General features: G+C 39.2%; 3 protein-coding genes across 5 annotated transcripts in view; 2 read left to right on the top strand and 1 right to left on the bottom strand.

The window, feature by feature from the left end:
• Nucleotides 1–21,208, bottom strand: part of nolo (no long nerve cord) — a 57,064-nt gene extending 35,856 nt beyond the window's left edge. For all 3 annotated transcript variants that reach the window (XM_070277305.1, XM_070277306.1, XM_070277307.1), the window contains exons 1-2: nt 21,129–21,208; nt 7,378–7,466 (exon numbers count right to left, since the gene is read on the bottom strand). In XM_070277305.1, coding sequence (XP_070133406.1) covers nt 7,378–7,431 — 54 coding nt within the window. In that variant the 5' untranslated portion in view covers nt 7,432–7,466; nt 21,129–21,208. The remainder of the gene's footprint in view (nt 1–7,377; nt 7,467–21,128) is intronic.
• LOC108124504 (uncharacterized) lies at nt 9,593–11,264 on the top strand. The gene is made up of 3 exons (XM_017240225.3): nt 9,593–9,909; nt 9,981–10,460; nt 10,514–11,264. Exons 2-3 carry the CDS (start codon nt 10,029–10,031, stop codon nt 11,189–11,191), a joined length of 1,110 nt encoding a protein of 369 aa, XP_017095714.2. The 5' UTR covers nt 9,593–9,909; nt 9,981–10,028; the 3' UTR covers nt 11,192–11,264.
• On the top strand, nt 16,478–17,751 carry LOC138925866 (C-type lectin domain family 7 member A-like). Its single transcript, XM_070277452.1, has 2 exons — nt 16,478–16,650; nt 16,732–17,751. The coding sequence occupies exons 1-2, from the start codon at nt 16,573–16,575 to the stop codon at nt 17,641–17,643; spliced, it is 990 nt and encodes a 329-aa protein (XP_070133553.1). The 5' UTR covers nt 16,478–16,572; the 3' UTR covers nt 17,644–17,751.
• Nucleotides 21,209–23,195: the final 1,987 nt, after the last annotated feature.

Below are 23,195 nucleotides of genomic sequence, written 5' to 3'. Positions count from 1 at the left end.
TGCGAAGGTTGCACAGGTTGCTGCCACAGTAGCAGAAACAGTAGCAGTAACAAAAAAACAGTAACTGGGTAGATCAGAGAGGTCGGATAACTCGAATATAATGGCTAGAACGAAGTTGAGCCGAGTGTCGCTATGGCCACAGTAGCTGGAACAACGATGACATGACAAGGGATGGATAGATGGATGGCAGAGTGGCAGGATGCTTCCATAGAATTGGGTTTTGGGCTTTTGGGTCTCTGGAATTGATGGTTATACTCCGGTTTTGCTTCCACTCTCCTCTTTGGCCAACTCTGCCCGACTTTTCCGACTTTGAAAGCCTGTCTAACCTGTCCGATTGCCTCGGCCTGTCTATCCATTTGACTGACATTACTTTGTCATTAATTTTCGAAGGCAGCACTTAACGCATGTGGTGGCAAAGGTCAAGTGTACCGGTCCGTAACCCTCCAAAAATAAAACTTCAAACTGGGATACAGAAATCCTTGCTAATGACGTCAGCATCAACGCTTCCCGTTGCTCTGTCACGCTCTGTAATGCCATTTAACGGTTGTAAGTGGCCAAAAGGCTTAGCCGTTGTTAACTGTTTCCGGTTTTATATTCAGGCCGTCTCGTCGAGTCCGGCACGGACTCCATATGGCTTCTCTGTGACCTCCAACTTGGACACCCTAGACGGATTTTTTTCAATGGGTTTCAACCCATTATCTCGGAGGAAAAAAGTGACAGGCTTTTACTTAAACATAATTTGTAACTTTTGACTTTAATATATGAGTTTCTATCTAAGCCTTACATGACATCTTATGGAGAATGAAAAGAGGATAGAGGCTAAAACAAATAAATCACTAAAACAACTCGTTAAAAATATTATATGTTTTTGATCCATTACTATTACCTATACTTAGTATATTTGGTACATTTATTGCCTACATATGCCAATATCTGACGACCAAAAGTTAATCCATAAAGAAAAGTATTAAAAAACCAAAAACTTTTGTTGACTGAAGCTAAAAAACATTTGGTAAGCCCAAATAAAAACGGGAATAAAAAGTCAAGCAAATAAATAAATACGAAAAACAAAAATATTGATATGTGCCAAAAACTTTGTCAATAAATATCATCGATGGCTTGATGGTTTATAGATTCCATACATATGAATAAGTATAAATACGTATGTATATCGAGTTCATCCTGTTGGGAGTGTGTGGAGTTGTCCCGCAGGAGGAACTTTTGTTTTTTTGCCAAGTCCTTTGACGCTTTGCATGTCGGGAAGTCATTAACTCAAAAATGGAATCGAAATGAAATTGAAATAAAATGCACGACATGCCGACAGGGGGATGGGGGCAAATTTTAGCGAGTCTTTGGGCCCCGGGTGGCGATAGAGTTGGAAAAACAAACTGCCAGGGCGACGAGTGCTGTCGCCAGATAGCCAAAAGCAGGGCCAGGCCAAGAACCAGGCTCAGACAGAAACTGAAACTGAAACAGACCCAGAACCAGAGGCCGGCAAACGGATTACATGAGAGTGTTACAAATTTTTATGCCCTCCTCTACACGTACAAACAATACGATAAAGAGAGATGGATAGTCGAAAGAGACAGGAACAAAGCCATAGAAAGAGACAGGGTCAGAGCTGGAGTCAGGAGAAACTTAAACGAAATGCCGGAGCATAGTTTTTTTCGCTACTGGAGCTGGTACGTGATATTTACACAAAAGGCGGGCATTTCAAGTGGCAAATGGTATTGCCGCCTGGCTTCTCTTAACCCTGCCACGGCACAACTACGGAAAATTGAGTTTTCATGTAGACTATTTCCATTTATTAATTGCTAGCCGAAAAGCCAAAGGGAGGGGGCAAGTGTTGAGTCTGCTGTATGCCGAAATGTTTCATAAACGGAATGGACTTGAAACGAAGGCTCTTTTTATGCCCGTGATATGGTATTTTGGTATTTTGGTATATTTGATATTGAGATATCTGTATTTATATCTTTAATTTCTTATATTCCTTTCTATAGTGCATATACTGATATTCCAATATTATCTTATAACATAAAATGCCACTTTACTGCAAGGGTATCCAACTTCTTCTCCACCCAAAGTAAGCTTTCCTCTCTTGTTTTAAAGTTTCAAAGTGATATATACTTTAACAATTATTCAGATATAAAAAGTTTTATTGCAAACCATAAACTATTATATGCTTTCTGAAATCAGGAGCCCCCTTAATGTATAGATTCCAAAACTTGTGGTATTTTACTGCCACAATATTGACCCAAATAAAAGCTTTTTCCGAGTCCAGCTCTCCTGTTTATCAACCATGGAAGGGGTTCAGCCTCCTCCCGTTCCTCCCCAACCACTCAGCCCTGCCATTAATCATCTCCACAAATGGTACAGCTTCGGCTCCGACTTAGGAACTTCTTGGAGTACTCTTAACAAAACACTCACCACAAAAACTTGTCAACTACGCCTTGACCATTAACACGCCCTCGCTCGCAACAGCACAGGACAGACATGCAAACAACCAGGAACTCACTAACCAACAAACAAATAAACAAGCAAACAAACAAACATACAAATAGTGGCAAATAGCAGAGGCTAAGAAGGTACACATGTACACGCACAACCCGAAACCTTGGGCCTAAAGTCGAATTGCAAAGGAGCTGAATTCTTAAGGAAAATGAGCGAGCAAAATAAAAAGATACACTTGTACCTACAGAGTACAAAAAAAAAAAATAACAAGAAACTATGCAAAAATGAAAGAAAAATATTTACTACACGTAACAATAAATCCACTCGAGAAGTCGTCACACAAAAAGGAAGAACTGCAGAAATGGGAACGAGGTTGAAGGAATCTGATTCCATTCACGACAAGGAAAAAAGAGAGCCTTTCATGTCACTCCCGCTGAAGAATCCTTTTCCAAGGAAGTGGAAACCACGCAAGTTGGACAGTTTTCTTTCCCTTCACATACACTTCGACAAATTGATTCAAAGATTATATCGCGATGGAATGAAACGCCAAAAATAGAAAGCAAAGCCAAGTCATACGGGCACTTTCCTTTTTCGGCAGTGATTAAATTCGCCATAAATTATAAATGAGCTTTCTCTGGCTTAAACAGGCACAGCTGCAGGTGTTTTGGGTCACAGACCTGGAACTAATTACCTGGCCCGGGCAGCCAGCACACCGCTCGTGTCAAAATAAGCCAGCCAGGACATTGTCCAAAAAGAGTTTTCCGTGGTTCTGGCTCCCTCTTCGTCTAAAATTGGATAGTTGCCATTTCTAATTTCAATTCCAGGCTGTGGTGGCTTAGTTTGTTATTTTTGTATTTTTTTTTAGGTCCACCCACTATTGTTGCTTTTGGGTTGCCGTGGGTTGCCATTGAAGCATCCACACAAATGTGACGCCAAATGTCCATCGACATCGTTTTCTGGTTTTCTCGAAATTGGCAGCGTTGCCCCAGCAACATTAAAATTAATTACCACAAATGGACAACTCTCATTACTGATATTTCGTTCTCTGCCCCAACTCGGCTTCATTTTTATATAAAATGGATATATATATTCCCGTAAATGGAGTATATAGGTAGGAGTCATGACTATTGTTATTATAAAGAGGGTTCTCCCCTCGGGGAAATGCTGAAAAGAATTGGAATTCCAGGCGAAATGGCAATAGGGTCACGGCATGGTCCTCAAAACAAGTCACAAAAGTAAATCATTAATTTTATTCCATTTTGGCTTGTCACCCACCACAAAAGTTGTGACTTTTTCACAGAAAAATTCCAGTACATTGGCAGGTTAATTAATTTGAAAAGTTTTTAGTTTCAATAGTCCCAATAAACCAAACCAAAATATCTTTAATTCTTTAATATTTTAGAGGCACTTTGTGTGCGGCTCAAAGGGAGCAACAAACCTTAAAATCAAACTAAACTTGTCTGAAAACGAACAAAGCCAAGTTAGTATTATAGAAAACTAAGAAGAATAGAATGAATAAAAGAAATACACGACTCAGCTAAAACCTTCAGAAAGAATATAAAGAAAAGCCAAGAATCGAAGTTGCTGGGAGCAGCTAAGTTTGGGGCACAAGTCAGAGTAAAACTAGCTGAAAATCATGAAATATTTCGTACATTAGCAATTGTTATATGGAGTTCAACGTCGTCGGCCCCCTGTCCGCCCATTTCCTTCCCTGGAGCATGCCAATAATAGTTGCATTTGACTTTGTTGCCATTCAAGAGTCTGCAACTTGGCGGAATGGCAAACGAAGATGAAATAGAAAAGTCAGCGTCTTATATATTCCATTATGACTTCTGTCCATTTCTTTTCGGCATCCCCATCCCACCATCCTAGCTCTGGCATCTTCTTTTCTTTTCGATGGCGCCCCTCCACTTTCTGGCTCAATTACTCAAAGTTTTTGTGCTCCAACCAAATGAGTAAACAAAGGAATTCAACTATGCATTTCAATTTCAGCTACAATGGTTCCAAATTAATTTATCATTTCTGCACAGATATTTTCTTTTTTTCCATCCTTAGCTGGCAGGATTAAAAGGACATGGCTCTTTGGATTTTTCTATAAGTTGTTTTGAGGAATATATATTGGAGACCTTAGCTAAGAGTCGTGCTAATAGACCGTCTGCCAATCCAAACGATGTAAATGTCGAAGATTCAAAAGTTTCTCTCCTTGAAAACTTTAACTTCTTTTATAACTTTCCCTCAATAAGCATATTGACCTTCTGACCCACCTCTTTGCCACTGGAAGACATCATCAATTGTACAACTTTGCAGAAACTTTGTGGCCTTGTCCTCAAAACCATAAACCTCCGGCAAAACGGTAACACAAATTTGTGATTATAAACTTTTTAACAGCTACTCATGCGTGCCCACTTAAATATGCAACAATTTCCACATAATTTCATATACACCTCTCCTGCCCACTAGGCGACCAGGATCTCTCCCACATCCACCCTGACAGGTGAGGCTAATCACGTGACATTCCAGCACGAACTTAGCGTATGGACGAGCGAGAGCCCGGAGCCTTTGGCCAAACAATTATTACGGCCCAGCAGGCACACACACGGTCCCACGCACACATACACCGTGTTCCGCTTGAGCAAACAGACAGGACACACATTTGGCGGGCCGTGTGGCTGACAGGATTTGCGGCTTGTGCGGGCGGTCCGACTATGATTAATACCAAACAATTTCACATCACCGGCTGGGTGGATGCGTGAAAATGTCATGTGATTTTCATGGCTATGTGGCCACTAACTGTTGAGCCATAAAGGAAATTCGTTTTGCAACGCTATGCCAGCATCAAAACGCACCTGCAGCTTCAAAACAATAAGCCTCTTGAAATTCTTTTGAAGTCAAAAAAAGGATAAAAGGCTATACAATACCCGATACTCATGAGTCCCATGCCTAAGGATGCTATTTATTGACACTCCTCCAACAATTATCGTTTCATTCAATTAAGAACTTATTGATAAAACATAATTCTTCACATATATTTAAATATTTACAACCAACCCACATGCCGACGAAAAAAAGAGCCCTTTGACTTTTGCAGTCAATTTAAAAATGTTCGATTCCCTCCACATGCCATAGGTATACCAGGCATAAATTATGTACGTGTGTCAATAAAAAAATAAAGCCAAAAACAATTTGCTTACACACTCTGGCGCACAATCACTTCGAAATCGAAATACATACATATAGACATTTTAAAACAATTATATTGGACTTTTATGGGCGGGAGGCAGCAGCAAAAACCAATGCATTTATTCAAATGAGGGGCTGAGTGGCCTGAAGAGGGGATTTTCCGAAATATATCTCCCACAATGTATAGAACAATTGTTTACATATTTAATGAACTGACCAGGGCCAGTGCAAAGGGAAAAACTCCACTAAATTCGATAAGCCAATGTGTGGAAATCAATCGTATATTCCTCATTTAAAGAGATTCAGGGCTTTTGTGTGGCATGACAAGGATAATAGGGATTACAAGGATAGAGCCATATTGAGGAGCTTAACTTTAAATTGAACATCGTGAATATTTGACGAGTTGAAATGTGTGCCACTCAAGCAAATTAACTAAATGGAGGCTTAGCTATAAGTTTTTAATTACTTATACAAAAGGGATTTAATGCTAGGGCCTTAACTTTCTGGTTTAAACTCTAACTCTTAACAAAGTCTGTGTTTCTTCCTGTCAAAAGTACATATTATCCCTGCAATTATCGAAAACTACCACTTGACAGCGCCAGTGGCTTAATAACTGTCATCAATTAATTGATTTCGATTGGCTGCCGTCAATATAATTCGACCTGTCCCTCATCAGGCCGCCATTCATATTAAATGGCCATTAACCCCACCAAGCATTTTCGCCAAACACTCGCCTCCGAGTGTTATTTACATGTCAAAACCAACTCAAACATAGCCCGCATGGCAACAAATACAGAAACGAATTCCCCCCCGGGGATAATATTCACATATATATACTCGTACAAGTAATTTCCATTTACATAAGTAAAAGGAAAAGGTAGCCAAAACAGAAGACTAACCGAAAAGGCGAACAAAAGCTTTACATGAAATATTTATAAATATTACGTATACGTAATCGAATTGATTGATTTTGCAATTTCACGCAAGCCGAAACAAAATGCCAGGACCAGCGGGACAAACAACCAAAGGTCCTGGCAGACACAGGCACACACAAAAAAAAAAGAAACCCAACCAAGGTTAACTCACAGACCTTGGATTATTGGGGCGGTTAGACAACTACAAGCTTCTTAAGTGATTTCAAAGAGTTCAGGGCAGATAAGATAAAACACATTATGGTAATGTGCACACAGTAACAAGTTAAGGACACGCCTCCTCGTTCAACAGCATTAAGATATCCCACGGTACCCACACACAAGCACACACACACTAGTAATCCTTTATGGCCAAAAAGCCAATGACTCCACGCTTGACCATCGACTTGAATTACAAATGGGTTGCCATCGGCCTAGTGGTGTTGTTGCTGCTTCATCGGATCCATCACTCGGCCAAGTATCCGCAATCACACAGCGGCACGTGTTGCTGTCAGGGTAGGGCCAGGAATCGGATCTCATCCTTCAACCCTTTATTCCATCCTCCGGCCCTCTTGAGTTTCGGGAAAAGGTTTAATGGCAGCGAGGACCAAAAAATGATTGGTAATTTGATTCTTTATTAGATTTTTCAAAGGCAAGTGCCGTTGGCTACTTTAAAATTTATGAAATTTTCCCACCATTTGTCAGGCCATGAAAATGACTTGAGGTCAGAATCCGGTGAAGCTTATAATTGGCCAAAAGTCTGATTTGATAAAGATACTTAGACTATATATTTTTTTTTAATACATTTGTATAAAAAGTATATAAAAGCACTTACCACTAACAAAACTGCCCAAGTTTGCTGAGACTTCCAATTAATGTTCGCCGACATTTTTATCTGTATTTTCTCGTAATCATGGTTTCATGCTGCAAAGAGAAGAGTAAACTTGTTTAATTTACTTAAAACTTAGACAAACCTAAATAAAATATAAGCCAGGACCTCTTTAATATGATTAAGAAAGAATATTTAATGGCGTAGCAACGCCAAGCAATTAATAAACAAAAATTTCAGCTGATGGCGACCCAAGATATATAAGAGGGTTTCTTCGCGAAGACGTTTTAGTAAACAGCTCTAAAAATGTTGAAGCTGACTCTTCCCGACACCCAAACGAACATAATAAATACGTTTCTGACATTGGAACATTTGTCATTCAAATTAAGTACAAACGACATTATTCATTGGAAACTCCGAGGCAAGCGGAATATTTGCCAGCAAGTCAGGAAGGGAAATTCCATAAATTTTATTTAGTTATTTTTTGGCTATGGTGTTGAAAAATGAATTTTATTTTATGCTTTAAGAACATTTGTTACTCAAGACTAAGTATTGAAATAATCTTTTATCAACAAATTGGAAAAAACTTAGTTCTACATTTAGCCATCTGGCCACTCATTTAAATACACTTTGGGGAACACTTAAAGCTGGCCCAGATTCAAGTTGGAAATTGGAAAAATCCCATCGATAACAAGCTGTGAAAATTAATCTAATATGCAGCTGATGAAAATTCTGTATTATTATGGTTGCATTTCCCCATCAGAATCCTCCCTACGTTGCAACAGTTGTCAACATCGCTGGCCCCTCGAGATATCAGCACGAAAATCCAAACTATTCCATCAAATACCTGAAGCAAAGGTCATAAATTAAAATAATTTACAGCAGGGATCCAATGGAGAGAGCTCTGTACCCCGTTCCCCATTGTTGGATGTATATTCCCCGGAGTGGAGACAGCGCGTGGGCGTTGTTCCGTAAAAACTCACGCAGGTGATTTTATGTGGTTTTTATGTGCGGTTTCTGGCTTTGGCTGTGCTTTGCTTTTGGAATCCTACTGCCAAGGATGGGGACATATTTTTTGGGGTCAGAGAGTAATGTAATTAGATTGTCAGGGCAAAAGGGTCGTCGGACTCTGGTGAAGGTAATTTCAGATTTATTTATTTTAAATATGTATGACTGGTTTGCGAGGGTAAAAAAACGTAAGTACCTTATTATAAAGATATTCAACAAGCTTATGTTAAAAACTTTTAAAAAATAAAGATGTAAACCAATCGAGAACATAAATTTTTTTGAAAAGCCACCAAACACTTTCCATTTGTTATATAGAATATCGGAATTTTCCTCATTTCCGGCTTTTTTCCTCAATTTGCATATTGGTCGGGCAATTAATTAAAAAATTAAAAACTCGATTGCGTAGAATGGATTCAGGGAAAGGAGCCTGTGCCGCCGACAAAAAAGAGAAGGGAAAAAGAATACAAGAATGCTTGAAAAAATAAATTAACTATGCTCTTTTTTCACAGCGAACCCCCACTGCCAGTCCACCCAGGCCACCTAGTCCTCCGCCCCACGTTGTCATTGTCAATGCTCATTGTTGCCATTGTCGTTGTTGTCTTCAGTGGAAATGTTGCGCATTGAACTTTTAATTAGCATACAGAAGGCACACCGAAAGCGGGGTGCTGAATGGCAGACACAGAGTGCGGCAGGTGTTTGCAGAGGAAGGAGAAAGTAACCCCTTCTGCCCTGGATCCGCAAAAAATATCGAGGGCATACAACAAAGTGAAATTCTATGCACAGATTGTTTGTTTGCGAGACTGAATTGGCTCTTGATTGTTCATAAATTATAAACAATTCGTGTCTTTTAGACAAGCTCATGTCTGGTGACATACAAAAACACATACTAGGAGGCCAGTTAGGATACTTTAATTAAGCATTTATTAACCTTCTGTCAAGTTGGTTATTATTTCCCCCGATTTTCAGTCTCTTCGAATAGCCAGAAGCCATGATGACATTAGGAGCACCTTGAAGAAAGAAAACTTGACACCTCAAGTAAAAATTCCCAATCGAAAAAGATTGTTCACGGTACCAGAAATCTATAGGTGGTACCAGCAATAACCAAATGAAAAAACAATTAAGATAAATCCAAAAATAGGTTCGATTCCTCAAATTGCTGATTTTTGGAAAACTTCAGTTTTTTGGGAAAAAAACAGATACTAGTAGGCCAATAGAAATATGTTAGGGTAACTTTCAACTACTCCAGAGTCCGATTAAAATTCAATTCAATAGTGTTACCTTTTGTAATATTTCCCCCAATTTTCAATCAATGTATAGTCCCTTTGGAGAACCAAAAGACCATGCCAGGCAACCCAACCGAACCTAAAGTACCCACATTTTATCGAAAACTTTCTTTCAAGGGGCCCACCATAATTTTCCAGCAGGAAAAACAAAACTTGTAGAAAAACGGGGAAAACGGAAAACCCATTTCTGGCACTCTTGGGATTCGGAAACGAACAGGAAGATCAGTTTCGAGAACAAAATTTCAGTGTAAGTTGGCAATCAATTCAGATTCAAGTTACGTTGAGGACATGCTCATTTTATTCCTTTTTCTTTGACAGTCGGATGATATCCTTAATCTGGCCGTGACCGGCTGGCTTCGGCACTCGATGAATGACACGTCGCTGCGCCACTCCTACGATCACACAATGATTCCGCAATACTCCCAAGAGCAGCAGCAACATGGGCTTCACCAACAGCAACATAATCCGGCATCGCTGCCCATGACGTGTCCGTGTGCTTCAGGGAACCAACAACAAAATCATGGGACTCTACTTCAAGAGCAGCAACATCAGCAAAAGCTACAGAACCAGCAGCAACCAATGCAGCAACAACAGCTGCAACATCCAATCCGTCAACAACAATATTATTATAGCCAACCGCCAATGAATCCCCAATTCAACTCTCAGCCTAGGAATTACAACTACGGCAATTACAACTATTGGTATAACACGCCCCAGCAAATGAAAAATATGAGAGAAGTACCAGTAAATCCAGATCTATCGGGTATAGTGCCACAATCCTTCTATCAACCTGGACAGGTACTTAAGATTAAAACTATATATGAACTTTGATTTTTTAATTTGATTTTCAGTCTCAGAATGGATTGCAAATTGCCAGCTGTTCTGGATATCAGAACATGCCAGGCCGATATGCCAAAGTTGGTGGTCCCCAATCAGCCATGAGATACTTCAACCGCATCGATAGCTATACCGATTTTCACGAAAATCAAGGGTTACGGTATCGTGGCTCCGAACAGGACCTGGCCAAATATCGGAATATTGCATCGCATACCCTGCCACCAGAAGCTCCAGGGGAATGGTACCAGGATCAGAGTCCCAAAAAATGTAAAAGGCACAACAAAGACCGCGGAAAGAATGCTGATTCAAGCCTGCGTGCTTTTTCCAGTATTTTCCTTCAAAAACTGGGACTATTTATGCGTTTTCGAAAAAATGGGAAACAAAAGGATAAAAAAACTAACGACGTGATTAGCCACGAATCGGATCCCAATTCGAAGCCGAAGAAAAGGGGATTTTTTAAGAGGGTCTTCCGTGAAATGCCGAATCATCCCACCATGGATATCTATTCGTTTTCAGATCCCAAAACCAAAATCCAACAAATGGATCCGCCGGCCATAAACGATTACGATCAGGACGAAGTCCGCGAGATAGAGAACTTTCGAAAAGTGCGGGAGAAACACATTTTAAAACAGTCGAGGAAACCTGTGGCCTGCAAGGACGACTATCGCATGTCAGGGGGAACTATGCCTTAAAATATTTCAGCAAAATATAAAAATTGTACATTTCTTTTCATCAATAAAGTCGCCAAACCCAAAGAAACTGGAAGAGCTTAAGTTAGATTTCATAATTTCAGTTTCAGTGTCAGTTTCAATTATCTCACACCTCATCACATCAAACACAATATACATCATACTGTTAACCCATTACCCAGACCACCCAGTCAAACCGATAGATTACAAGAAGCGGTTCCATTTGATGACCCGAAACCCTCGAAATCGATGTCGAATGGATGACGAAGGCAGCTCATTAAACGGCCATCAAGGCGTATTAATTTTGACATTTCAATGGCCAATAGCCACACATCATTATCAGTCAGCAGGCCATCAACAGGCCATCAACAGGCCATCAATTGGCCGTTCGTTTGCAGCATCAACACGAAAGAAACCATGACATATTCGAACCATGAATAAAATTCGAATAGACGATTGCGCAGTTAACAGCTAATCAACTCGTTAACAACTAAGTACACAGCCCCAAACCCACACTCTACCAAAATAATTTGTCCCGAATCTGTCGAAAATGTATGCCACTGGAATTTTCGAAAAGGTTTGTTGAAATGTCTAAAAGTGTGGCACGAGGGTAGAAAGCAAAGTTTTTGTATTTATATTAGTGTGGTTAAGCTCTTTAAGGTCTAGGCCCAAGATTATACCGGAAGTTTTAAAATTCTTGCTTTTGCAAGTTTGATTTCTCTCTATAAAATTTATTGATTGAAACTTAAATATCATAAATACATTTAATACTAACACATTTATCATGACATCCAAAAAACCAAACATTTTAATAGAAAAATTAGAAAAGCAGCTATGTACATGCGGGTTTCTCGACATATACACAGATCTACATATACGAAGAACCTTATCGATTCGATTCGTTCGATTCGTTATCGTTTACGAATAAGTTTTACCAAAAACTTAAGTACTTTTAAAGAATTATTGCGTAAATATTAAAGAATTCAAAAAAAACACTAAACACGCACACGAAAAGTTGATTAAAAGTCTTTCTGAATTCAAAAATCAGCCTTTTTAATTCAGTCAAGTTTTACAAGTCGCACAAAGAAGTTCGGCGACATGAAATTCGGAATTCAAAAAATTGCGATCATAATTGGTACTCTGTTATTGGCAGCATTTATAGGGACTTACTTATGGAAGCAAATATCGGTATGTGGATCTTACTCTCCGAATTGTATTAAGGAAACATTTTTAAGGAACCTTTTTTTAACAGCCAACACAAACGCAGCCCCAGCATCACACCCAGCCACCCCAATGGTTTAGCATCACCCCCAGAACTATCCCTAGCACCACCCCCAGCATCAGATCCACCACCCCCGGTTACAGAACCAAGATCACCCCCAGCATCAGGCCCAGCACATGCCCAGCCCCCAGCACATGCCTAGCCCCCAGCATCAGCATCAGCACCAGCCCCAGCCCTAGATCAAGCCCAAGCCCAAGCCCAAGCCCCAGCCCCAGCACAAGCCCCAGCATAAGTCCCAGCACAAGCCCCAGGACCAGCCCCGAAGATGGATGTGGAGGAAAATTTAAAGCCATTGGCTCCAAGTGCTACTATATTGAAAACGATTGTGACGAAGGCTGGCTTGGTGCTTTGTATCAATGCATCGGCATGGGCGGCCATCTAGCAAGTATCCAAAGTCAACAGGAGCTCGATTACATTAGCAAAGAACTAAAGCCGAACTCGGAATATTTTATTGATATATACAATCTACCTTCCACTGCCTTTTCTATCGATTTTCGATCTGCAACGACAGGCTTAGCGCCAAAGTTCCGACACCCAGAGCTAAAGGACATATGGAAAGAGGTCTGCGTCGTCATTAGCTCCTTAGGTGACATGGCCCATCGGTTGTGTAACTGCGGGAAGTATTTCGTTTGCGAGAAGAACGAGGAAGCCTCTCAGGAACAGAAGCAGAAGATCGAAAAAAACTTTAAAAAAATTGGCGACAAGTATTACTACATTGAAAGCAAAGAAAGGGCACATTGGCTAAAGGCTTTCTTTATTTGCCAAGAACTGGGTGGCCATTTGGCTACACCGAAAAACCATCAGGAATTACTCAACATTTCACAGGAACTTCGCCTTGGCGCGAGATATTATATCGACTTTACTAATCCACTAGAGTTAGGGAAATTTGTTTCCTTAACTTCAGCCTCAAAAGATAATTACTTTTCCTCTGTTGTCATTAAAAACAATGCATCGGGTCCTTTTATGTTTGATGTTAACTTCGATGATAATTTGCATTTTATTTGTGAAGCATCTATTTAAAAGCAGCATTTTGCGAAGCAGTTTTATAAATTTCCATTAAGATTTTTATAATTTTTTTAATAAAATATCATATTGCATATTAAATCAGTATTTAATTTTAAGAACCGTATATGGACGGTATAATCGAATCGGTATAATAAGAATCTTTTTGGGATGATTACCACCTTGACTAGAATTGACATACGGATATACTTAAGTATCTACAGTCGACTATAACACACCATCTACTCCACTCAAAAATTTCCGTATTAAAAAAAAAAGATTTCACTTATTTGTATCGAATATTTCACTAAATTCTTTTGAATAATTCAACAGTTTGTATACCAGGTACTCGCAGAAAACTCGTAGGGTAAAAACATGTCCGACCCCATCAAGTATATATATTCTTGATCAGAATAAACAGCCCAGTTAATATAGCCATGCTCGTTAATCTCAGAGACTTTAAAAGATAAAGCTATAAGAATCGGAGTATAATTGGGAAAGATATAGCCATCACTGTGGGCCCAATAGGGAAAAACACAATTTTTAAGGGGTCCCATCACGAAAAATGGCCAAAAATCTAAAAATTATTCTGTCTCAGGATTTTGATGCAGAATGGTGGCGAATCGATCCAGGAATCGTTGGTCCAAGATTTTAACAGTCATTTTTAAGTGTTGCTTTATCAAGTTAATTTTCTCTTTATAAAATTTGTTCATAGAAACCTAAATATAGTATACATTTATCATGAAATCCAAAAAAAAACCAAAGATTTAAGGGAAAAAATAGAAAAGCAGCTTCATGCGGGGTTTCGACTTACACACAGATCTACATACACGCAGAACCTTATCGTTCGAAGTGTTATCGTTTACAAATGAGTCTTACTAAAAACGTAAGTACTTTTAAAGAATTATTGCGTAAATATTAAAGAATTCAAAAAAAACACTAAACACGCACACGAAAAGTTGATTAAAAGTCTTTCTGAATTCAAAAATCAGCCTTTTTAATTCAGTCAAGTTTTACAAGTCGCACAAAGAAGTTCGGCAACATGAAATTCGGAATTCAAAAAATTGCGATCAAAAATGGTACTCTGTTATTGGCAGCATTTATAGGGACTTACTTATGGATGCAAATATCAGTATGTGGAACTTACTATCCAAATTTTATTAAGGAAACATTTTTACAAGGAAGTAACCTTTTTTTAACAGCCAACACAAACACAGCCTCAGCAGCACCCCCAGCAGCCCCAGTGGCTTAGCATCACTTCCAGAACACCTCCTAGAACTACTCCCAGCACCACCCCCAGCACCACTCCCAGCATCAGATCCAGCACCACCCTCCGTTACAGGACCAGCATCAGCCCCACCACATGCTTAGCCCCCAGCACATGCCTAGCCCCCAGCATCAGCATCAGCACCAGCCCCAGCCCTAGATCAAGCCCAAGCCCGAGCCCAAGCCCCAGCCCCAGCACAAGCCCCAGCATAAGTCCCAGCACAAGCCCCAGTACCAGGACCAGTCCCGAAGATGGATGTGGAGGAAAATTTAAAGCCATTGGCTCCAAGTGCTACTATATTGAAAACGATTGTATCCAATCGTGGTTTGGTGCTCTGTATCAATGCAGCGGCATGGGCGGCCATCTAGCAAGTATCCAAAGCCAACAGGAGCTCGATTACATCAGCAAAGAACTAAAGCCCAACTCGGAATATTTGATCGACATAAGCAATGGACCTTCTTTCAATTCTTTCGATCTTCGATCTGCAACGACAGGCTTAGCGCCAAAGTTCCAACACCCAGAGCTAAAGAACATAGGGAAAGAGACGTGCGTCGTCATTAGCTCTTTAGGTAACATGGCTCATGGGTTGTGTACCTGCGGGAAGTATTTCGTTTGCGAGAAGAACGTGGAAGCCTCTCAGGAACAGAAGCAGAAGATCGAAAAAAACTTTAAAAAAATTGGCGACAAGTACTACTACATTGAAAGCAAAAAAACGGCAGATTGGCAAGAGGCTTTCTTTATTTGCCAAGAACTGGGTGGCCATTTGGCTACACCGAAAAACCACCAGGAATTACTCAACATTTCACAGGAACTTCGTCTTGGCGCGAGATATTATATCGACCTTATTGATCAAACTGGGGACAGTAAATTTGTTTCTATAACTTCAGGCTCAAAAGATAATTACTTTGCCTGGGAAAAAGGCGCACCAAGCTATGAATACGGTGCCATGTTTGTTTTCATTAAAAACAATGCATCGGGTCCTTTTATGTATGCAGTTGATTTCGATAATAAGTGTCATTTTATTTGTGAAGCATCTATTCAGATTGCTTAAACTTTATAAATTTCTTTTAAGATTTTTATAATTTGTTTCATAAAATATCATATTGCATATTAAATCCGTATTTCATTTTAAGAACCGTGATGATGGTCTGTATAATCGAATCGGTATAATAAAAATCTTTTTGGGATGAGTACAACCTTGACTAGAATGGATATACGGATATACTTAAGTATTTACAGAGTCGACTATAATACCCCAGCTACACCACTTAAACCATCACTGTAGAAGATATAGCCATCACTGTGGACCCAATAGGGGAAGGGATCCCAGCGCGAAAAATGGACAAAAATTTCAAAAAATATTTTTTCTCAGGATTTTGATGCAGAATGGTGGCGAATCGTTGGCCCACGATTTCAACAGTAGTTTTGAAATTTTGCTTTATCAAGTTTATTCTTTCTTTATAAAATTTGTTCATAGAAACCTAAATAGAGTATACATTTATCATAAAATCCCAAAAAACCAAAGATTTAAGGGAAAAAATAGAAAAGCAGCTTCATGCGGGGTTTCGACTTACACACAGATCTACATATACGCAGAACCTTATCGTTCGAAGTGTTATCGTTTACGAATGAGTCTTACTAAAAACGTAAGTACTTTTAAAGAATTATTGCGTAAATATTAAAGACACGTGTGCGTGTTTAGTGTTTTCAAAAAAACACTAAACACGCACACGAAAAGTTGATTAAAACTCTTTCTGAATTCAAAAATCAGCCTTTTTAATTCAGTCAAGTTTTACAAGTCGCACAAAGAAGTTCGGCGACAAGAAATTCGGAATGAAAATAATTGCGATCATAACTGGTGCACTGATATTTTCAACATTTATAGGAATTTACATATGGATGCAACTATCGGTATGTGAATCTAACTATATTAATTTTTGTAAGGAAATATTTTTCAAGTAATATTTTTTTTAACAACGAACACAAACGCAGCCTGAGCACCACCCCAGATCGAGCAGCACCCCCACCACCAGTCCCAGAACCAGCCCCAGCACCACCCCCAGCATCAGATCCAGCACCACCCACCGCACCAGGACCAGGATCACCCCCAGAATCAGCCCCAGGTCATTCTCAGGCCCCATCACCAGCACCAAGAACAGCACCAGCCACGCATATGGATGTGGAGAAAATTTTAAAGCGATTGGATCCAAGTGCTACTATATAGAAAACGAATGTATCCAATCGTGGCTTGGTGCTCTGTACCAATGCAGCGGCATGGGCGGCCGTCTAGCAAGTATCCAAAGCCAAAAGGAGCTTGATTACATCAGCAAAGAACTAAAGCCCAACTCGGAATATTTTGTTGACATAAACGATCTATCCTTTCCTAACGTTGTTCTATCGGCTTCGACAAGCTTAGCGTCAAAGTTAAGACACCCCGATCTTAAGGACACACAGGACGAGGTGTGCGTCGTCATCAACTCCTTAGGTGACGTGGCCCATGAGTTGTGTGACGTCGGGAAGTTGTTCGTTTGCGAAAAGCGGGAGGAAACCACCCAGGAACTGAAGCAGATGATAGAACAAAACTTTAAAAAATTTGGCGACAAGTACTACTACATTGAAAACAAAGAAAAGAGTTCTTGGATGAACGCCTTCCAAAAATGCCTAGAAATGGGTGGACATTTGGCTACTCTGAGCGCCGGAATATTCAGCATTTCAAAGGAGCTTCATATTGGTGCACGATATCATATCGACTATTATTCACATCCAAATTTCAGTTACACTACTTGCGAATTAAGTTTTCATTCTGCTGTCATAACTGCTGATACAACTAAACAGTGTTCCAATATTGATCTTGTTGGCAAAGATGAAATAACTTACTTTATTTGTGATGCACCCATTCCTTAAACATTTTTCATGAAGACTACTTATAAAATATTATGATTAAAATTATACTTTATTCATACTAAATCTGATCAAGAATATGTATGTTATGTATGCATCATATAATTTAAAAGATTTTAAAAACTTTTTTGTACCTTTTGTTTTTTGAACTTTTTTTTGTAATTTTGTAAATTAAAGAACTTTCATACGGTCTCCCTCTGTTTGGGTTTCGGAACTTGTTTTCCCTGATTTGTTTGTATATTTGTTTTTTTTTTGGGGGAATTTCAGGAGGGCGTGTCCATTATGTTTGCCTGTCATTAGTAACGGCCCAGTGCCGGAGGTGCAACGCCGGCCAATTGAAGTTGCAACGCTTGATTGGAGCCCACGCACAGGTAACCATTAAAAGCCAAAGCACTCGGATGCATCTACTTATCTTTTGGTTGCGTAAAAAAACGGGGGGAAAAACAACTCGACAACATCGAAATATGCGGAAAGCTAACAAGCAGCTAGGGAAACGGAAATATGGGAAATGGGAGCAATGGAAAACTTGTTCAGTCGAATCGAATTTGCAGCCATCTAAATAGAAAAATACCAGAAAATAGTCGAACCCCAAAAACACACACCCCACGTTCCCGGGTGGCTTGTTATCCCCCCAATGGTAGTGGCATTCAGTCCCCTCCCTTCAGTTACCTGGCCACCTTACCGACTTGCGATGACAGGCGAGCGAGCAATAAGTTTCAAATAGTGCCGACAGTTCCCTCGAACTCGTCGCTCATGTCAAGCGGCATCAAAAACCCTAGCGGGATGGAGGACCAGGTAAACATCCATATACCAGGTGGCATTGCGAATGCAAACGTCTTCATCTTCGCGAACATCAACATCACTCGATTCAAAGCTGGTGAGGGTTTCGATTTCAATGAATTTCATTCAGATTTTTTTGACAAATACCCAGAATTCCGGAATTAGGTGGGAAAAAAATAAAAATAACACAATTTCCATTCCTGAAAATATTCAAATAAAAAGAACTTTGTAAATTCAGAACCATAAAACTAAGACTGTTTTATAAAAAAATATTAAGAGCATCTTTTAGAGGAGCTTTCTAAAAGTATCTAAAAAACATATGTCTTAAGAAAGGAATAGAAAAGATTAAGATTCTAAAAAAATAGAATTTTAAAATTAAACAACCTTGATTTTTTTTAACAATTAAAAGCCAGTAGATTAATGAGATTACCAAAATGGTATTATAATTTTCTATCATTACAGATTCTAGAAAAAAAAGGAGGAAGGTTCTAAAAACTAGGCCGTTTAACCCAACATAAAGGCCTTTTTTTTACATCTTCTATCGTAAAACAAAAATCACTGCCACTTAAAAATTGTATCAGAAAAGCGTAATGATTCCACACATTCCACAACCAGGCCGGATAGAAGCAATACATGAGCACTTAGAACTGGTCTAGCTGCAGACAAGGCGAAAGCATTTTGAGGAAAAGCAAAGAAAATACTTTGCCAGCCAATAAATTATTTCGAATGTATAAATCAAGACAGGCACGGAGTTTGGAAACATGTTAAAGCCATTCTAAGATTTATTTCAGAAGCAGCCAGCCCGCAGAGGAGAAAGGGTACTGAATGTAAGCGTGTGCCGTCGGAACTCCATTTCGCCGGAGATGTGTTACCACTTTTATTTTATTTTAATTTCCCCACGAATATGTGTCAGGGATTGGGGGTAAAGGTGGACGGGCATCCAGGTGCCCCCAGCCATCACAACCACTTGACTACCCAAACAACTTGCGCAAAACTTCATCGTCGAGCTCCTCCGAGGAGGAGGCACCACTCGAGGAGGTTCGCATTCGCATGTCTGGCGGTCTGGAGGTCTGGGGGTCTGGGGGTCTGAGAGTCTGCTCTTTGATTTCGTGGCAGATTTCAAGTGTTTAACTTTGCGGGAATTGCGGAATGGTATGGGAAGCGGGTAGCTTCCATAGCGGATGCAGTTTCATAATTTACTGCCTCCCCGGGAGCTGAATTTTCGGATTCACCATTAAGCAGTTACATTGAAACCAGCCCACATTTCAACACCGCCGGCAAGTCCTGGCTCATCTAAAATGCTCCTTGAATCGAATCGGCTTAACTCTGGCTTTTCCAATATATACATATATCGCAGTATATAATCCCAAATCAGATTTTTAAAGTAAGGAATATGCAGAAACACATTGGGTGGTTTAGTCTGGATTTAAGATCAACCTTTAGACATCATCAACTTAAGCTTTAAAAGGGTTTCTCCAGTCTTTTGTCTTAAAAAAAGCCCTTCAATTTTGTGTTTTATTGCGTTCTTGTAATTATTATAAAACTTAAGCTATAGCCATGAGTATTGTTAAACTTGTAAAAGACTTTTAACGGCATCAACCCCCAAAAAATAGTTATGAACTTTACGCCTCGCCAATGTAATAGAAGAAACCCTTAAAACTGGAAGGATGAGGAGGCTGGATGACACAATGAAAAGACAGTTGCCAAAGTGCCAAAAGGAGTATCTGTGTGTATGCAGGCAGGACTTGAAACGGTAGACACATTCACTCTCGACATTCCCCACATTGTCTGAATATCCTTTCGTACCTTGGATTTCCCAACCATACCCCATCTAAAAAAGAAAAAGCCTCTCCAGTCTGTCTGGTCGCCTTTTTTAACTGTCGTTGACTTTTTGCATACTTTTTCAGCTTTATTTGCTTTATTTTACTTCAGACGACTCCTCGGTTCCTTTTCAACATTCATTCAAAGAAAAAAAAATATATATGACTATGTGGAATAAAAACATTTTTGAATGCGTTATAATTTACTTAAAAAGTACGTCGACATCTCCATCATAATTCCCATTGTGTGTATGGTTTAGTCTGACTGTTGGACTGTCTGGAACATTTTTAGGCATTTGTATCTTTTGAAAGAGCTCTATATGTATCTTTTGGATGCCGCTGTGTGTGCTTCAGATTAGCAGGCTTATTAAGCTCTTGGCTGGGTACGTGTGCATCTACTTTATGGCGATTTAGATTGGAACTGGAACTTGAGCATCTGCCATATTTATGACTAGGTTATTGGGGTCAAGCGGATATTAGATGCCCTGGGTTCTTTTGAAACCTTTACATCCCAATTGATCTATGCCATAAACAATTTTTGGAGAATAAAAAATGCATTTCAATATTCCATAAAGGGTTATAATGGAAGTGCTATATGAGACACTTTTATTGATTTATAGTCCAGGATGTTTTTAGGATTATATTTTATAATCTTTGTTTAAATGAGAAAAATATGTTAGTTTCTAAAATTCCATGTTGGAACCATAGTTTTCTTGCCACAAAGCCCATCCAGCATTTTGTGGGAAATAAATTCAATTAAAAATTTATTATTCTGCACTGCTGGTGGCCAAGGCTGGCTAATTAATTAAAAATTAGGATAGTGCTAGGAAATGAAATTGCGGCAAAGCACAAAGGTGGGCATGGGCATGCTCGAATATTGCAACTTACGACAAGCAAAAGATGAAAGACTTGGCACGCTCAAAATAAAATCCGTGAGCGGTGGGTTGGGTGGTTGGCTGGTTGGCTGGTTCGCTGGCACAAGGACGACGGGTCTACCGGTAATCCACTTTAGTAATTCTTCTGCTGGTGCCACACTAACACTGATTGTTACACACTAAAATCGAATTAAACTTGCCGCTGCATTCGCTGCATTTCTTGTTGGTGTTGTTCGCCGCACTTGCCACACGTTGCACAACAACTTTCGCTGTAACTTTTACTTTGTTTGCCGCCGCCCTGCAGCAGGATCGGCAAAAAAACGCACAAAAGGACCTTCAAGACGTGCAAAAGTCTCAACTTTTTCCTGGCGCTTCCTTTTTTTGTTCTTTATTTTTTTATTTTTGTTGGTCAGGAAGCTGAACGCGTAAAAAGGATTTTCCTTCCGACACACAGAACGCGACAAAAGTTATCCTTTGGCAGGAATTATCCTTTGCCTTCTCCGGCATATATTTATTATAATTAATAATTTTTATTGTTTCGGGTCCAGGACTTAGGATCAAAGAAAAACTCCAAAAAGTTTTTGGTCGAAAAGCCTTTATTTTAAAACGTTTTTCCGGTTAAATCTTATTTTAAATTTTATTATTTATATTAAGTTCTTTTTAGAAAAATTTAAAAGACAATTATTTAAACATGTTTGATGAGATTTAATTTTTATTTTGGAATTAAGGTAAAAAGCTTAAAGATTAAAGCATAAAATAACTAAAGATATAAATTATTACAAAATAATGAATCAGATATTTTTTTGAGAAATATTTCCAATCGTTGCTTGAATTAGCTTTTCAAATCCTTGATGATTTTTCAACATTAAAGTTTCGGATCTATAGATTATTTTTTATGCATTATACCCGAAAGAAACAAAATGTTTTTGGCACTGAACTGATTTGTATTTTGTTTTTTTGAATTTCTGGATTATTTGAGATTGTTGCATTCGCACTACAACAACACCGCCGCGGAAAAGCTCAGTCCAATCGGAAAAGCAAACCGTACTCGATGAAAACTGAAAACGAAAGAAAACTTCGGCCGCCTCCACAGCGTTCGCCGGCCGCTGTCGCCAGCAACATATCGCCAGCAACATGATTGGCAGCATTGTTGCAGATACATGTTGCAGATACATGCTGCCCAGGTTGAGTGTAAGTTTGAGTCAAGTTTGAGTGAAGTTGCTGGCGGCAGTGTGGTGAACTTCCAAGTTGGCGGGGAAAAAGGGGTAAATTCACATTGGGCACATTGTTGCGGGACTTTGCCAATGTTGCTGGAATTTTTCTTGGTCGAAACATGATGCTGCCTTCAAGATTCAAAATTAGGATTCGGCTGAAAACATCTGTACAAAAAAAAAACAAACGAAACTGAAAACTTAAAAGAAAACTAACCAAAGAAAACTTCTACCGCCTATACAGGATTTACCGGCCGATATCGCCAGCACCATGATTGGCAAAACATATTTAAGTTCCAAGGGCAACACAAAAGCGAAAATATTTTAGTCTTAACATTGGACACATTGTTTGCTGGATTTGCAGATTAAAAATGTCAACGAAAAAAATTTAAAAAACAAACAGATAAAAGAAATATTAAAAAAAAAAAGGATGAAAAATCGAATTAAATTTGATTTAAACCTCGGAATGAAACCAAGACCAACATCGATCAAGACATAGAATGAGTAGAATTTAAAAATAAAAAAGCAACTTAAAACAAGAAATACAAAAATAAGAGCCGGAAAATGATAAAACCTTCGTTAACGTTAAAAAAAAAAATCATAAGAGCCCCGGAGAACACCTCTACAAGGAAAACCCGTACACCAAAAAAAAAAAAAAAGAGAATTAAAAACAAAATCATTTTAGAATTAGGATTCAATTATTTTTAACCCAAAAATAAAAAAACGATACAAAATAATAGTAGCTTTCTGAATGCCAAACTCCAACTGAAAGGAGAAGGATGGAAGTGGAGCCAGATACAGAGACCCGCTGTTGTATAACAGAGAACGGAGCATTAAAAGATCCCAAAAGTCACAGAAAAATTAAAATA

Source organism: Drosophila bipectinata, chromosome 2L (assembly GCF_030179905.1).
Source record: "Drosophila bipectinata strain 14024-0381.07 chromosome 2L, DbipHiC1v2, whole genome shotgun sequence".
NCBI lineage: Eukaryota > Metazoa > Arthropoda > Insecta > Diptera > Drosophilidae > Drosophila > Drosophila bipectinata.
The sequence above is the reverse complement of the archived record's forward strand: the minus strand, read 5'-3'. Positions and strand labels throughout refer to the sequence as shown.

Coding starts and splice junctions, on each gene's coding strand:
- LOC108124504 (XM_017240225.3), top strand. CDS start 10,029: ATGAATGACACGTCGCTGCGCCACTCCTACGATCACACAATGATTCCG. Junction 10,461..10,513: donor CCTTCTATCAACCTGGACAG/GTACTTAAGATT, acceptor TTTGATTTTCAG/TCTCAGAATGGATTGCAAAT.
- LOC138925866 (XM_070277452.1), top strand. CDS start 16,573: ATGAAAATAATTGCGATCATAACTGGTGCACTGATATTTTCAACATTT. Junction 16,651..16,731: donor ACATATGGATGCAACTATCG/GTATGTGAATCT, acceptor ACACAAACGCAG/CCTGAGCACCACCCCAGATC.